Genomic DNA, 16,453 nt, shown 5'->3' on the forward strand with positions numbered 1-16,453 from the left:
GCAGGTAAGTCGCATTATTGCAGAAGAGACATCACCTGAGCCTTTTTGTATTAATGACTGGCCTGATCATACAAATCTAAAAGTGGAAAGCATGTTTATGGAATGCACTAAAGATAAAGGCACATGCACTATTTCTTATAATACAATTCGCAGGCTGCATTGCAGTGACGTTGAACAAATGGCGCTCTGGTGCAGGAAGTGCAGTGAGAACGCTAAACAAGGCCCATTCATACCACAATGCTATTAATATTTTAATATTATTACACAGTATTTATATAGCACCAACATATTACACAGCTCTGTACAAAGTCCATAGTCATATCACTAGCTGTCTCTCAAAGGAGCTCACAATCTAATGTCCCTACCATAGTCATGTGTCATTAATACAGTCTAAGGTCAATTTTAGGGGAAACCCAATTAACCTAATTGCATGTTTTTGGAATGTGGGAGGAAACCGAAGTACCGCGAGGAAACCCACACAAACAGAGGGAGAACCTGCAAACTCCACGTGCAGTGTACAGGCACCAGGTGCGGCAGTGCCCATGTGATTTTTAGGGTGCTATCTATAGTGAATAGCAATGAAACAACATGGAAAATTTTTGTTCTGGTAAAGCACAAATTATCATCACAGTGCACTGATATTAACAATGTTAGTTCCTAAAGCTGATATTTATATAACTACCCCCATATAGCAGGATGTGCCCTTTTTTGGGTGTTCACTGTTTACATGACATGGACACTTCCTATTAACTGTCCAAAGATGGGGTCCTCTTGGGATATAATGTGGGGTTCATTGCCTTAAGAAATCTGCCTTCGCATCTGCCGGGACTGAATGATCTCCTGTGTGCCCAGTCAATTAAGATGGACAAAGATCGAAACATGGAAGAGAAGAAAAAAAGATGGCTGCACTCAGGACACAATGGGGATAGCTCTGTGTATTTAACAAAAATTGGGATCAGGCAGGAAAAGTTATTTGATTGCAGAAGGGCCTCTGGCTCTTTCCCTTCTTTACTAAACAACCTGTCTGGTCACAAGTTTTTATTTAAGGCAGGAATTAATCCAAACAAATAAAAACTGTAAAAAGACAAGGTTTTGCAGTTCTTTATTTAAACTTTTTCTATTATTATTTTTTAGGTTTAGTTACACTTTAAGATAATTTTTGTTCTTGTGTTGAAAACAAAGATTTGCAGATTGGCCACTGGAGGGAGTGCTGTGCTGGGACAGGGAGTGCAGCTGACAAAAAAGAACAACCATTATGTAGCTCTGCAAAGTAAAAACAACCCAAAAAGAAAAAAAACGAACTGTAAATAAAATATATAGGTATGATTGCACAGAGTACATAAAACAATTACAAATTATACAAAAAACGTTTTTTTTTTTTTTTTTTTTTGCAGAACACATTATTAAACAGAAAAACAAGTATGTATGCAGAAATTTACTAGAAGTAACACATGAAAGGTCTCTGAATAGTGTTGCAAGCATTGCAACAAGCTGGGATTTAACTGAAGTAAACCTGTAGTGTGTAAATGCTATGATCGACAAAAACCTCCAGATAGAAACGGTAGAAACCTCCAGATTTGCAAATGACTGCTTCTAGCTCTGGCACCATCACACTGAGCAAACACCTATAAGTAAAGTTGGAAGCCAAAGACAATATTCGGCTTTGGGTTGCCCAGGGCTCATGCTTCATATTTACAGGCCAACCTGTAACCTCTATTTTATATTTTACATTTTGTACATGCTAAAGGTTCACTGAATGCTTTACAAATTGTACTGCAAGGAGGGCTTCCCCTGTACTTCATCCTGCCAATAAACATTATCACAAATGAGTACTCAGATGTATGAAGCCAGTATCTTTCTAAACTTTCTTGGGATCATAGACAAATATTGTTTGCTGTACACATTGTAATTGTGCATATCCAAAATGTAATGTAATTTAGCCCTATGGACTCCCCACTCTTCCTCATTCTTTCCCAGGCCTTTAAGAAAACACAGACTGGATAAGTTATTTTTAAGCAGAACTGTGCTCATTGGAGGGTGAACTTCTGCCATATGGCATTAACATACTTGTGTGCAGCCACCCTAAATCAATGACAAGATTGAGTTCCTGCCAATCATCACATCCTAGGGAGCCGCCATCTTTGCTGCTGAATCCATGGTGGACTTCTGAGTTTCTGGAGATCATCTTTGGACATTGAATGGCCACTGATGACATAACTCCTGCTCAAGCAAATGTGCATTTACATTGTGCCTGTAGATCCAAACTCCACTCTGAACAGTGCATGTGTTCTGTAATGTAAAGCTAAAACAAAAAAGCTTCTGGGAGCCAGGGCTTTATCTTTTCCAAAAACGGACGTTGCACACCTCTTTAGTCAGTTTGCTGACTCCTGGTGGTTTTCTGTTTTTATTTCTGTTTCGGTATGCTTTAAGAAGAATATCCTTTGGCCCATTTAGGATGAAAGTGTATATGTAAAGCAGTCTCGTCACCTTTTCATCAATCCCCACTCACATTTCTTCCCAGATGACACAAAAACAGATGTTTTGTGTATGGGGGAGCATGTAACCTCCTTCCATGATGTATTGTACAATCCATTTACACAATTCCCAAGTAAGCCCAACTAGTGGCGAAATACTAGGATATGGGGATAGTGTTGTCATTGCCACATCTAGACTTAGACTAGGATATTTTGGTGGCCACTGTGATAGAATGGGTACAATGGGTTCCCTTAGTAGCCAATTCATAGTAAATAGGCTGCCTGGTTGCACATTAACGTATGCATAAGGCATATTAACGGATGAGTCCTAACGCAGCACTCCCTTACAATCTGACCGAAGAACAATTTTGTTGTCTTTATTGTTATTTTTGCAAATAAAATATTTCATAGTAGAAGAAGCTTGAGTAAGGGCATTTTACTTATGAGAAGAATATATAAACACTTGAATATCCATAGAGTGGATGCAGGGAGTAAGAACCTGTGCAGCAATCTTTGTGATTTAGATTGTGAGCTCTTCGGGGCAGGGTCCCCTCCTCCTTCTGTGTCACTGTCTGTATCTGTCTACTGAAACCCCTATTTAATGTACAGCACTGCATAATATGTCGGTGCTACATATATCCTGTTTATTAATAATAATAATTAAATTTTATGTGGTAAATTGTATCATAACACTAAAATAACGCTGAAAGTGTTATAATAGCACTAACTAACTACTGGCTAGGCCGTATCTGGCCTAATGACTGGAGTTTGTTGACACCTGCTCTAAAACAAGTCTAAAATGTATTATTTAAAATGAAACTAACATTTGTGATCATGCAGGGCATTATTGTAGAAAAGGACACACGATGTTCTGCATGGGAGTTACATCATCCCGGCCTGGCCAAAGATAGCCAAAGACTGCAGGGAGTAAGTGAACAAGGAAGAAGATGCCCTGCAATGGGACGCAGGCCAGTGATTATGATATTAGTTTAACTTTTAACTGGTAAATAAAGTTTTTTTCACTAAATTTTTCATCAACGACTAAATCATCCTTCCTCAACTTATTTCTTTTGAGGAACTGTTGCTAAAACAATAGAAAGTCTAGAAATGTATATGCTGTGCCTACTTGCTGTGTATGGCGGCAGCTATGAGTGATGAAATGAGGAAAATTTCAGTTGATGAAATTTTCATATTTCCACTAGCAGTGGTAAAATAAAAGTATCTACAAAGCAGGTTCAATAAAGCATGTTATTCATGTTATAAAAGGAACTTTAAGAGATATGAACTATATGAGGTCTGGTAGGAACAAAATAAAGAGCTGTATAAGGTGTGGCATAAAGAAAACAATAGCGGAGCCTGAAAACTGCTTTGTATAATAAATCTGAAAAGTCAAAAGTACCTATTTTCTTATCGGGTGACATGTCTAACTTGTCACTCCCTGGTAAATAATGCAATGACTTTGTGTTGTAACAATATAATACTCCACTGTAAAAAGCACAGAAAAAAAGTTTCAACACCAAACTAAATATAATCTTGCTTAACTGATCTGTGATTTCAGCTTGCATCAGATCTTTGCAATCCAATTCTTTATACATTCCTTTTATGCAAAATAGCACAAACAAAACAGGTCTGTCCTATTATTTATATTTGGTCTCTAAAGAGATTAGATCAACACTAAAAATATATTCAGCGATATGATAATTCTCTGTTATGATAGCATCAGCTGAAGCTTCCTCCCTTCTGTTTCCAGAATCCTAAAAAAAAGTAAAGTCAGATTATATTACTGCAAACAGACTCACAGTTCTCTCCCTTTTCCAAATCATTTCTGTTTTACCTAAAATTTGGTCAGAAAAGACAACAAGATATGTATGCTAAACAGAAATCCCACACATTTGGTACATACTCTGCTGGCATTGGTTAACAAATGACATATTGTAAATATGATACAGATCATAGTCCACTGTTACCTTGAAGTTCTGAGTAAAAAGAACATTTTGCTGGTAACCCAAACAAACAGATAGTTTTGCGAGATATCTGGAAGCTAAAGTCAGTAGAGCGCTTGCAGGTAGGGTCACACATGTGATTCCAACAGAAATATGAAACTTTCATCAACTGAAATTTTATTCATTTCATCACTCATAGCTGCCGCCATAAACAGCAAGTAGGCACAGCATATACATTTCTAGACTTTCTATTGTTTTAGCAACAGTTCCTCAAAAGAAATAAGTTGAGGAAGGCTGATTTAGTCGTTGATGAAAAATTTAGTGAAAAAAACTTTATTTACCAGTTAAAAGTTAAACTAATATCATAATCACTGGCCTGCGTCCCATTGCAGGGCACCGCCATCTTCTTCCTTGTTCACTTACTCCCTGCAGTCTTTGGCTATCTTTGGCCAGGCCGGGATGATGTAACTCCCATGCAGAACATCGTGTGTCCTTTTCTAAAATAATGCCCTGCATGATCACAAATGTTAGTTTCATTTTAAATAATACATTTTAGACTTGTTTTAGAACAGGTGTCAACAAACTCCAGTCATTAGGCCAGATACGGCCTAGCCAGTAGTTTGTTCTAGCCTAACGCCCCATGGCCAAAACAAACTACCGGTTAGGCCAGTAGTACACTTCCACCACCGGGGTAAATGGGGAACGCCCCCTGAAGGGATATCCATCTCTTCCGCAATGCATATAGAGAAGAGGGATTTCCCTTCAGGGGTTGTTCCTGGTGGGGGCAGGACTCGAGAGAGAGTCCGTCCTAGTGTGCTCCTACCCACCCCTGAAATGGCCTAGTGGCCACAAAAGTTTGCCTACCTCTGTTTTAGAGAGACAAAAGAGGAGAAAGAAGGGATCTGGGGTAGCAGTGAGAAGGTGGAAGGAATGAAGGTGCTGGGGTAAGACGGGTTGATTGGAGTCATTATGGCAAATAGGAAGCAGCTGGTGACGTCATTTTACGCTGAAACTTGCACGTATCCAGCAATACGCTGCTGATAATCGGCAAATCGGCTGTCATTGCAATGAAAAATATTTGCAACACATGTCTTGTACACATCACTAATATGTATTATTATTATTATTAATATTATTATTAATAAACAGGATTTATATAGCGCAAACATTACGCAGCGATGTCTTGATATCAGGTTCTTAGAGTCTAGGTAGCAGGTATGAGGTATGTACTTTGGGGTGTTTTTGCAAGATGTCCCTTAATAAAGTGCTAAGAAGTGTCCCTGTTTCTCATCTCAGAAAGTTATATTTTATAAAAGTTGCAAATCCTTCAGCAAATAAAATGAATCATTTATTTGTACATCAGCTGTGTATTTAGTGATTGTCTGGAGGCCAGTCTGAAATACCAGCAGTAGTGAAGTATTATCATGTCACCACCCATAGAGGAGAGTACCTTCATGTCACCACCCATAGGTGAATGTGATCCCAGCTCTCCCATATGATCACACACAGCACTGGAGTTTGTAAAAGGAGGAGGTGTCCCTGCAGTTACACAATCCGGCCAGCAGGCGGAAGATCTTCTGCAGCGAAGTTTGCATTCATTTGCTGGAACATGTCGGAAGATCAGGCTGACTTTATAAATGGAAACCCCAAACTGAACGAATTACCCCAGGATTCTCCAGTGGTAGCACAAGCCATCGCGATCATCAGACAGAAGGCAGAGGCTGACAGCAGTTACTGGCCCTTTGGACTGTCAGATGAATTCCTGCTCAGATTCCTGCGAGCCAGGGATTTCTGCATAGAACTAGCCTACAAGGTAAGTAGATGTGCAATGTATGGCATGCAGTGCTCAGTGTCCAGGGATCCCAGCACAGGGCTCACTCCATGCATGCTTCCTGTCTGCAGTCATCAGCAGTGTTTGGATATGGTCTATGTATAGCCAGCAATATATAGGGATTGCTGTAGATAACTGCAATGTGCAGGCAAGGGTCTGATTTTTAAAGCTCTCCATGGCTGGAGAGGATATACTTTCATCAGTTAAACTGGGTAATCCAGCAAACCTGAAATGGATCGGGTCCAAGATTCAAAATTTTTGCTTGCAAATTACTTTGAACAAATCCATTCCAGGTTTGCTGAATCACCCAGCTTCACTGTTGAAAGTGTATGCTCCCCAGCCTTGGAGAGCTTTAATAAATCAGGGCCAGGGTCAGGGGGTCTCGTATTCTCTATTGCTGGTAATGTGACATTGCAGTCTGCTGACCTTAGTAAACTCTGGTAGAAAGTTTGCTGGCAATCAGATGAGTGTTATCATAAAGTGGCAGAAAGTCGAGGACATGGGGACGCTCTGTCTTGTACCTGGTGTCAAAGTGTTAGTATTTGCTAGATGGGTCATAATGATTACATAGCTTTAAAAACAATTTTAAAGGTAGAACATTAAAAAAAAAAATTCCTCGAACCCTCCACAATTCAATTCCATTTGGTCCTGCGCTGTCCCAGATTTCTCCTTTTGTCCCGTGCACAGAAACCAGTGTGCGCTGTCATCTTCATCCATCTTCTTCTGGGTTCTTCTTATCTCACCCAATCCTGTACTGTTCAGGTACAAGATCTGTTGACATTTCTTCCTTAAATCTCCCCAAAAAAAGTGCTGCATTGGGAGGCTCTGGGTTTCCCATTAAGTCCATAATAAGAGATAGCAGCCCTTTTATATAATGGTAAAATGTCATGATAATACTGCAGTGCTCAACCCAGAAATTTCTTTAAGCTGGGTGGAAAAGAAATTATAGGTGGGTGGCAGCCTCTGTATTGTGACCCCACTCATCGAAACCTACCAAAAACAGCCGGGTGGCTACTAAAAAGTGCCGGGTGGCGCACCCGGCTAAAAGGGTCTGGGGGGAACACTGTACTGCTTTGAAGCCAAACTAAAAGCTAAATTCACCAACTGGTAGATGTGGTGCATACGCAGGAGTTACATCAGCAATGCCCGTTCAGTGGCCAAAGAGGATCATTGTGGATCCAAAAGTTCAAAGGATGCATTGATGGCAGGTTCCTGGACCTGTCATCATTGTAAGGTGCTTACAAAAAGGTAAGTGTGTGCCATGATCACAATTGTGGCAAAAGGTCCTTCACACCAATGAAAATTTAGTTCTGTGTTTAGAAACTTCCTTACAAAAGTATGTGGCAAGTCTACAATTTGATTTCTTTTGGGACTGAAGAATATTTAGCATGGTACATTTGGTTGTCTGGTCTCCAGATGTTCGCTCTTAAGGTGCGTACACACTTCCAATTTTTATCGTTCAAAACGAACGACGAACGAACGAACGATCGATTGGGCAAAAATCGTTCGTAAAAAAAGTAACCAACGACGCCGACGAACGAGGAAAGTCGTTGGAAACGAACGACCGGACCGGCGGATCGGATTGGACGACGATCGTTGACCATCGTTCGTGTGTACGATCGTTCGTTGATCGTCCATGGTCTGAGCATGCGTAATGAACGAACGTTCGTTCACTTCCTGTCGTGCACATAGTTCCTCTATCGCTCAAACGATCGTATCTATTGTGTGTACAATATCTACGAACGATCGTGTCGTTATCTCTATGTGCAGGATCGGTGCTATACGATCGTTCGTAGATATCGTGCAGGATCGTTCGTCGTTCGTTTTCCAACGATAATAATTGGAAGTGTGTACGTAGCTTAAGTCTATCTGCCACCTCCTGTGTCCCAAGGTCATCTCTTGTGTCCATGTGTCCCAAAGTCTATGGAACCATAGAAACATAGTATTCCTAGTAGGGGTGTGGTTGTAAAAAAAAGAAGAGGGGGCACATTCATAGTAAAGGCTATCCTTGGCGGGCGCGCAGGGAGAACCTATACAGGGGTCTGGGGGCATTCCCGAAAAAGTAAGGGCACGGCGTGCCCGCCCCACTACACCCCTGATTCCAAAGCACCCAGGAGTGTTAAGGTGTAAGACTCTGCCTTGGGATCAAGCGTCTCCATGAGTTTTTTTCCTTAGGCTTTGCTTAAACAATTGCATTCATGCAACATGCAACAACTCGTAGCACAGGCATTGGTGCCATTGGTTGCCATTCTTTGTTAATGGCACCCCAATAACTGCAGTTGGTAGGGGGACCAACTGCAAAAGAAAAAAATAACTTTATTTACAGTTCTGCCTAAAATGTCCCTGCCAGTAAGACTTTCCCTGCATCCAATCTTTGTATATACAAAGTCACTATAGATTCACCTTTTACTAACCAGTCACTTATTGAGTGTTAGCTGTGTAGTGGCCTAGTAGAAATGTCTTTTTCTTTTTATTTTGAGAACTTTTACACTTTATTGTAATGGTGGTCACAAACAATAAATTAAGACATTTTTCACATGAAATACACTGTATTACATTACACATTGATAAAGAATTACACTTTGTGAAATGCTTAACACACCTGTGTGTATTTAACAAGCACACTATAGGCCAGGGTTTCTCAATCAGGGTTCCTCCAGAGATTGTTAGGTGTTCCTTGAGCCATGACCAGTTTGTGTCTCTCAGGTCCGTTTAACTGACACCAATGATCTTTTTATCAATCTGTAAAAGTGATATTCTTCTCCCTGCCCAGCAATGTAAAATACATTATTCCTACTGATCACCAAACTAATATACTATGACTTGTGCATATGTAATTAAAAAAGTGATTCCCTAAGATCTGAAAGTTATCTCAAGGGTTCCCTTATGTTAAAAAAGTTTAGGAAAGGCTGCTATTGGCTGTGAAAGCAATTATAGCATATCTTTTGTATTTTTACAACACTTTAAATTGGAGAATAAAAATGAAGTCAACATATTTTGTTTGCTGTTTAGTTCCAGTAAAAATATGTACATTTGCTTGCATCACTTCCCTCTGCTTTTACAATATTAGTACATGCTGATCTATTAGGAAAGATAATTGTAATATCATGTGGCATTGACATTCCTGCTTTTGTTTTGATTCAGAATCAGAGAAATTTGGATGGTGTAATGATGAAACTTTGTGCTCTTTGTTTCAGTGTAATACAGAGTAGGGGAAAAGTATTTACTTTATTCAGCGTACAATCCACACTGCTAACACCCAGCACACCATATTTCCTTTGCATGTTCATTAGGGGTTTCAGGTAAAATCAGAAAATCAGGCAAACATAAAATGCTCTCAATCACGACACAGTTTTACAAGATTTAAAACTATAAGTATGAATTGATAATTTCCACTAAATTTATAAATATCTTTGTGCAGTAGTATTTGCAATTATAATACCTGCAAATAAATGATTAAGACTTTAATAATTTTTGAGACAAGGTCAAATCCTACTTTCAGGGACTTTTGAGACAAGGTCAAATCCTACTTTCAGGGTTTATCAGGTTTTCCAGCCTACTGGAAAATATATTGGAAATGCACACATGATAAACCATGTTTAGGAGTGACAGGAGTGACTTTTGGGTAATCATTTTGAAATTCTCTAGAACTGGACCTAAATTGAACCTGCTGCCATGCTGCAGATATCCAAGCATATACTCAAGTATAAACAGTTATTCCCCCCCCCCCCCCCCTTCAAAATACCATTAGAAAAAAAATGATTTGTTTATATTCCGGTCAAACAAGTGGATGGTGCTATATCCTCATATAAAGTGTGTAACAAATTCTTGCCACACACTGATTATTAGTATTGGGTTTATAACTCACTTTACACACTGCTATCTACTGTGGCCAACAGCCATCCATAAAGGGTCATATAGGCACACATTACAAGTGCAAGATACTATAACCTGTAAAAAGGGAACAATAATAAACAAGCATAGCCCATTGGACTTTACATATCTTTTTTTTTTTTTTTTTTAATAAAAATTTTAGTTTTTAACGTTAGCAGTGATAGACACATTTTGTACCCTAATTTTTATATTCACGTGAAAGTAGGTTACCTGTATACTCAAGTAAAAATAAGTACCTTGGTTTTTATTCAGGTTATCTTATATTTGGGTATTAACAGTACATTTTTTAACAAGCAGTACATTAGCTTTAAAAAGAAAAAGACACACATTAAATACTGAACTACTTTTATTTTCTTTTTGAACATGTACCCACATGAGATGAATTCTCATATGACCATCTTGTGATATGTGACTCCAAACACAAAGAGAACACACAGCAGTTAATGCAGTGCTTACATTGTGATTACTATGATTGCTCATCATAATATTCATGTGGTCAGGATCCATAAAATTTGCTTAGGTAAAGGGTTGCTATTAATTAAAATAAATAATTTCTATGATTTTTTTGTTCTCATCTGTTTGCAACATATATAGCAGAATCAAATCTGAACAGTTGCATCATACAGCAGATGCGGAGCTGTCAATTGAGGAAGTGGTAGCAAATCACTGCATCAGCTCAGCTGTCCAGCCACACATGGAAACTGTCATATATGCTTCACTTTCTGTTTTAACTTTGTACATACAAAACATTGTTTCAAGCAAATTACATTTTGTATTTGGTAGCCATGTTTCCAGGCTTTCATTAATGCAAAGATAGTGGGGACTATACATTTACAAATGAACAAGTGTTATTTGTCAAATCTGACCAGGTAATGACTTGCTGTCATCATCCCTATTCGAAAATACACATTGCAATAGTTTTCTAGTGGGACTTTCAAGGCAGTATGCAGAAAACAATGAATATATTAAAACCTTTTATTAACAACATATCTTATTTTAAAATTAACAAAAAAAGCACAAGCTAAAAATAGCCACCATGTTCCAATGGTTTGAAATTGCAATACACAATTTCTGGCTGGACATAGAGGTTACTCGGTATAACATAACAGCCTAAGCTAAAGAGTTTTCTTGATTGCCATCTTGTACAATCCGACGTTTCACATAATAAATCCGCTTCATCAGGGAATAGTTATGTACAGAGCAAATGAGTACAGTGATACAAAATAGTACAAAAATAAACAATTATTGTTTAATACATAAAAAAAACATACCAAAATAATAATAAAAATTTAATTGTAAAGTATACATACCACCAAACAAAAATGGTGCAATTTAGACCTGGCCAGGAATCAGCATGAGACATGGAGGGCCACCAGGGCAGAAAAAACCCCTGGCACTAGGTATGTATAAGAGCTGGGGAATATACATTTGTTACATCAAGGATTTATTATGATCAGTTTTATTAGATCATTTGTGTGGTTTCTTTTTTTTTAAATTATTGATTAGCAAAACTTTTGGTATTCCCCCTTTTGTGTTTTATATTTCAAATTACTGTAAATATTTTCTGTCTGAAGGTGTTACAAATACACACCTGGGTCAGTTTTAGACCTGCCTGGATTTAGGGAAAAAAGCCAGTTTGATATAGAAATGCATACAGGCTCCATGCAGAAGATTACATTTATGAACATTTTACTGCAAGGACATAAAGTACACATGTGACAACATAAATGCTGACATTGATGACATTTTTTCTGCATATACTAAATCTCTTGTTTTAACGTTTACAACCATTTTCTGCCTTAACATCTTTTTTTGCATGTTACATTAAATAATTGTATTCTCTTAAAACAGTCACTGTGAATTTTAGTTCAAAGTTGATTATTGTGCAGTACAATGTCAAGCGTACATGCATTTAATTGCAAACCTGTGAATAATCCATACGCAATGGGATTGTTTTCCCATAGGAAATAAAGAAAATATTCAATACATTTTGACATGGAGGAGCATGTCACCCACTCCCCTTCCTCTCATTTTGCACAGGGACAGATAGCTGGATATAGGGCCACTATTATCAGCAAGTACCATGCTATTGCATTTTGCTGTGTCTGACACATGCAGATAATGAGAGAGCACAATAACAGATAAGTGTGCTGTATTATATCCTTGTACAGCTGCTCTACCACTAAGAGATTATAGAAGTTGCCATTGCTTAACTCATTGTATAGTATGCTAATTGCCTGGATGTAAAGATGATCCATTGGCTTCAGTAGTTTCAGTTCCACACCTAAAACAAGCAAGCAGATAATTTTGTGACAATTAATTTAATGCCTGCGGTGAATACACATTTTGGGTCAGTGATTCAGAAGGTATTGCAGGCAGAGAACCAGAACAGCAACCATTCAAGCAGGAATCTTTGAAAACAGGTGTGCAGTTACAGCCTATATATTGTGTTAGTGAAAGGTTTATTTGTAATAGAGAAAGAAGTTCCAGTTTCCTGGCTATGCAGTGTGAAGTGTTGGGGGGATTGTTTGGCTGAATTATATTAGTGGCTTACTGAGCTATTTTCGCATCAAAGCAGAACTATATAGTAAAAATGAAATATTGTGATCAGGCAGGGTGTGTATTGCAGAAGGGACAGACAATGCCATTTGCAGTCTTTTCTGTAATGTATGATGCCAGCGGGGAGGAATGAATTAACAGGAGTTACATAATTCTAGCCTAGTCAGTCAACATGGCTGAAGATCCTGAATCCGGAAGAGTAGTAGGTATGGTACCAAAGCAAGGAGAGATAATGAACTTAAAAAATTGCAAACAGGCAGATAAGTTTACAACATTGCCAAAGAGACATCGCCTGTCCCTTCTGCAATAAACAACTTGCCCGCACTCAATTGTTTTTAATGTTCAGTTCCACTTCAAGTTGTGTGGTAGTATTTTACCTTTTCTTTAGTTGTAAGCCTTTTCCAGAACACAGAAAAGATCAGATAAAGACAAAAGAATGTCAGCTTTACATGTGTATGTACAGCAAACAAAGGGAATTCGGGGTCATGGTAGCCCAGTGATCTCATGAGCTGTAATCAGTTGCACAATTCTTGTAGTTACACTGTAATTCAAAGAACGTTTTTTGGAAAGAACTAAAGTCACTGTAGAAATGAAAACTATTTTACACTACATTTACAATAATTGAGATGTCTGTCCCATTGATCTTATTCCATCACCATTTTACGTCTTCTATATTTCAGATTTTATTTTGGCGATAGTGTCTTAGGCGATGTAATTTGTTTTTGGTCCATAAACTGTAATAAAAAAAAAACATACTTTGTATTACTATTATTTTATTTTGTTACAATAACAAGAAATTAACAAAGCAAATAAAACCATAAACGGTTTAAATAATATTGGTAAAAAATAAAATAAACATTTCAGAATTAATATTTTGCAGGAGATGTGGAAGAAGGAGTTGATTAGGTAAATCTAAATGCTAACATAGGGGTTAAGTAGGATCATATTGGATTTTTTTTTTCTTTTTTTTCACTTTTGGTGCTTTACTATGTCATCTTTTACAAACTGAAGCCCAGTAGCTCAGTTGTGGCATAAAGACTGAAGGGGAAAGTTACAGGATGCCTGATATCGGGCAGAGGTCCTCGAAGGTCTTCCACAAATATAAATGAACAATGGCACATTCTCATGCATGTACAGAGTGAGATTGGCTCTCGTTTAATTACATTTGGAGGCTCCGTCAGAAGACCTGTTAAGTTATGTCATCAACGGGGAGCCCCAGCAAGAAGATGGAAATCAAGTGTTTTTTAATGCAAGTTCCTTTTTAATCTATAGATGAATGGAACAAGGGTAATACAAAAGTTACAATATTACTTTGTATCTCTGTCTGTTTTAGACAGCAACTGCTTCTACAGATTTGACATAAATACAGCAGCTACCAGTGGTTGTCAAAATATGGTGACTGGCTAGCAATGGAGGAGAGTGGTGGTGGCGGAGAAGGACAGGACATACAAGCTATGACCTGTGTACTACAGTTAGGTTTTTTTTGTGTGTGTATGACACCCAATATCCACCCCTGGTTAAAGTGGATGACCATTTACAACTTTCTGTATTATTACAGGATTAAAATCCCTTCTAAACAAGATTCCCCCCCCCCATGGTGGCAACAAAATCTGTAACATCTGTAAGACACAAAAATAGTAAAGTTGACAGAGATGTTGTTGGAACATTTCCTTAACTTCCTTAATCATAGCCAAATGGACAGTAAGTGAGGTGCAACTGCCTGACGAAGTCCTGGATAAACAATGGGACTGATTTATCAAAGCTCCATGAGACTGGAGAAGATAGACTATCCTTGAAAAACTTGGTTAATGCAGCAAACCTGGAATAGATTTCCTAAAATAATTTGCTATTATCTGGAAAATGTTTTTAATGCTGGACCAAATCACAATTTTGGATCACCCAAGTTCACCCATGCTAGTCTATCTTCTTCAGTCTTGAAGAATTTTTATATATCGGCCCCAATGTATTGATTGGATATTTACCTAAAGGCACAAGTAACTGAACATGCCTGTAAGTTTTAATTGTCAGCTTGTCACAGACATTCCAGCAGGCACTTTTGTTTCCTTAATTGCCCTAGATGTTCTGCAAGCATTGTTTAAATAAATTGCAATGTCCTCTCGTAAACAAAGCTAAAACTGAATTGGTATATGCCTCTATGTTGTATGTGTGCATAAGTTTATCATTTCCTTTGTTGATCGTATTATTGTAGTGTTTAATAAAAATGCAGTTCAATACCTATAAACTCATATTATTATTGCAGGAAGTGTCACACATTGGACTAACCATATATTGCACATTCAGGATATCTGTTTGCTTAATTTCCTACTTTCATGACCAATGTATTTTCCCATTGTATGTAGTAATTACTGCGTCATTTACTATGTAATATGCACATATGGGAAATATGATATTGAAAAAAGTGACTAGTTTGGAAAGATTTATTTTGCTTACTTTTTAGGATCTTCACTAATACAGTAAATAAACTGGAGAATTTGGCTTAACCAGACCACTGACGTGTAGATGTTTCCCCAGGGTCACAGTGGGATTATTAACAATGGGAATATAGGGTGTTTACTGAACAAAGTGAATGGTCACTCTACCATATAAATATTTACTTACGTATTTACTGAAGGAGCCAATGTTTAGATAGATGGCTCTTCAGATTGTGTAGTTCAGCTTAAGCTGCGTACACACTTGCAATTTTTGTCGTTGGAAAGGATCTTTCACGATCCTTTCCAACGACAAGGGAGTGCACGATGCATGAACGGTGCTGTACATACAGCACCGTTCATGCTCTATGGAGAGGGGAGGGGGAGAGCGACGGAGCGGCACCCTGCTGCGCGCTCTCCCCTTCCCTTTCATTAGGATCGGCTGTCGTCCATCGTCCGTGGATCCGGCAGGTTGGTCGTCCGGACGATGGACGACACCGACTGTACACACGACAGATTTTCGGCCGATAATTGGCCGATGCCGATTATCGGGCGATAAAAATCTGACGTGTGTACGTAGCTTTAGATGTCTGTTGCAGGCTGGAGTGCATGTCCAAATCTTCCCGTAGTATTGTAGTGAACAAAGTATGTGACAATCATACTACAGTAAAAAATCTAAAAATTCAGTTTATTTAAAAAACTGAATACATAGAGGAAGTTACCATCACAATACATCTTCTGTAAAAATCCACTAGCACGTTTCACTCATCTCATGGTTTTAATCATAGAGGCAGTTTGTAGAATTCAAGCCGAACTTAACCTTAAAAATTAGCAACCAGGCAGGTCCTTTATTACAGAAGAGGCAGGCAATGTATTGAAGAAAAGCTGGTTTTCTTGTGGCTTCCAGATCTTCAGCCATCTTGGGTGGTCAGGATGAAATGACGTCACTCCTGAACACTCCGGAGTTCATTCTGTCCTGGCAGGCTTGGGATGAAAAGATTGCGAACGGGCTGGTAAGATACATATAGGAAGTCATAAATCCATTTCAATACATCTCAAAAATCCCCTAACACATTTCACCCAGGTCAAGGGTTTATTGCAAATTATTAGTCCCACAAAATAAAACTGCAAACAGGCAGACATTTTATTAAAAATCCTGCCTACTTGTAAATAATATCTGTAAAACTATAGTTCCTCATTAACCTCCTTGCCGTTAAGCCCGACCTTCGTGCGGGCAAAAAAAACGGCTAGGATGGTTAACCCCGAGATTTTTCCCATCCCCACTTACCTGGTCCCCCTGTGCTCATCCAGCGTCGTGTTCGT

General features: G+C 38.4%; 1 protein-coding gene across 1 annotated transcript in view; it reads left to right on the forward strand.

Moving 5' to 3' along the window:
• Nucleotides 1–5,912: 5,912 nt before the first annotated feature.
• Nucleotides 5,913–16,453, forward strand: part of TTPA (alpha tocopherol transfer protein) — a 23,983-nt gene continuing 13,442 nt past the window's right edge. Inside the window, exon 1 of the mRNA XM_072411126.1 lies at nucleotides 5,913–6,230. Coding sequence (XP_072267227.1) covers nucleotides 5,913–6,230 — 318 coding nt within the window. The remainder of the gene's footprint in view (nucleotides 6,231–16,453) is intronic.

The sequence above is a fragment of the Pyxicephalus adspersus genome, chromosome 5, assembly GCF_032062135.1.
Source record: "Pyxicephalus adspersus chromosome 5, UCB_Pads_2.0, whole genome shotgun sequence".
Lineage (NCBI taxonomy): Eukaryota > Metazoa > Chordata > Amphibia > Anura > Pyxicephalidae > Pyxicephalus > Pyxicephalus adspersus.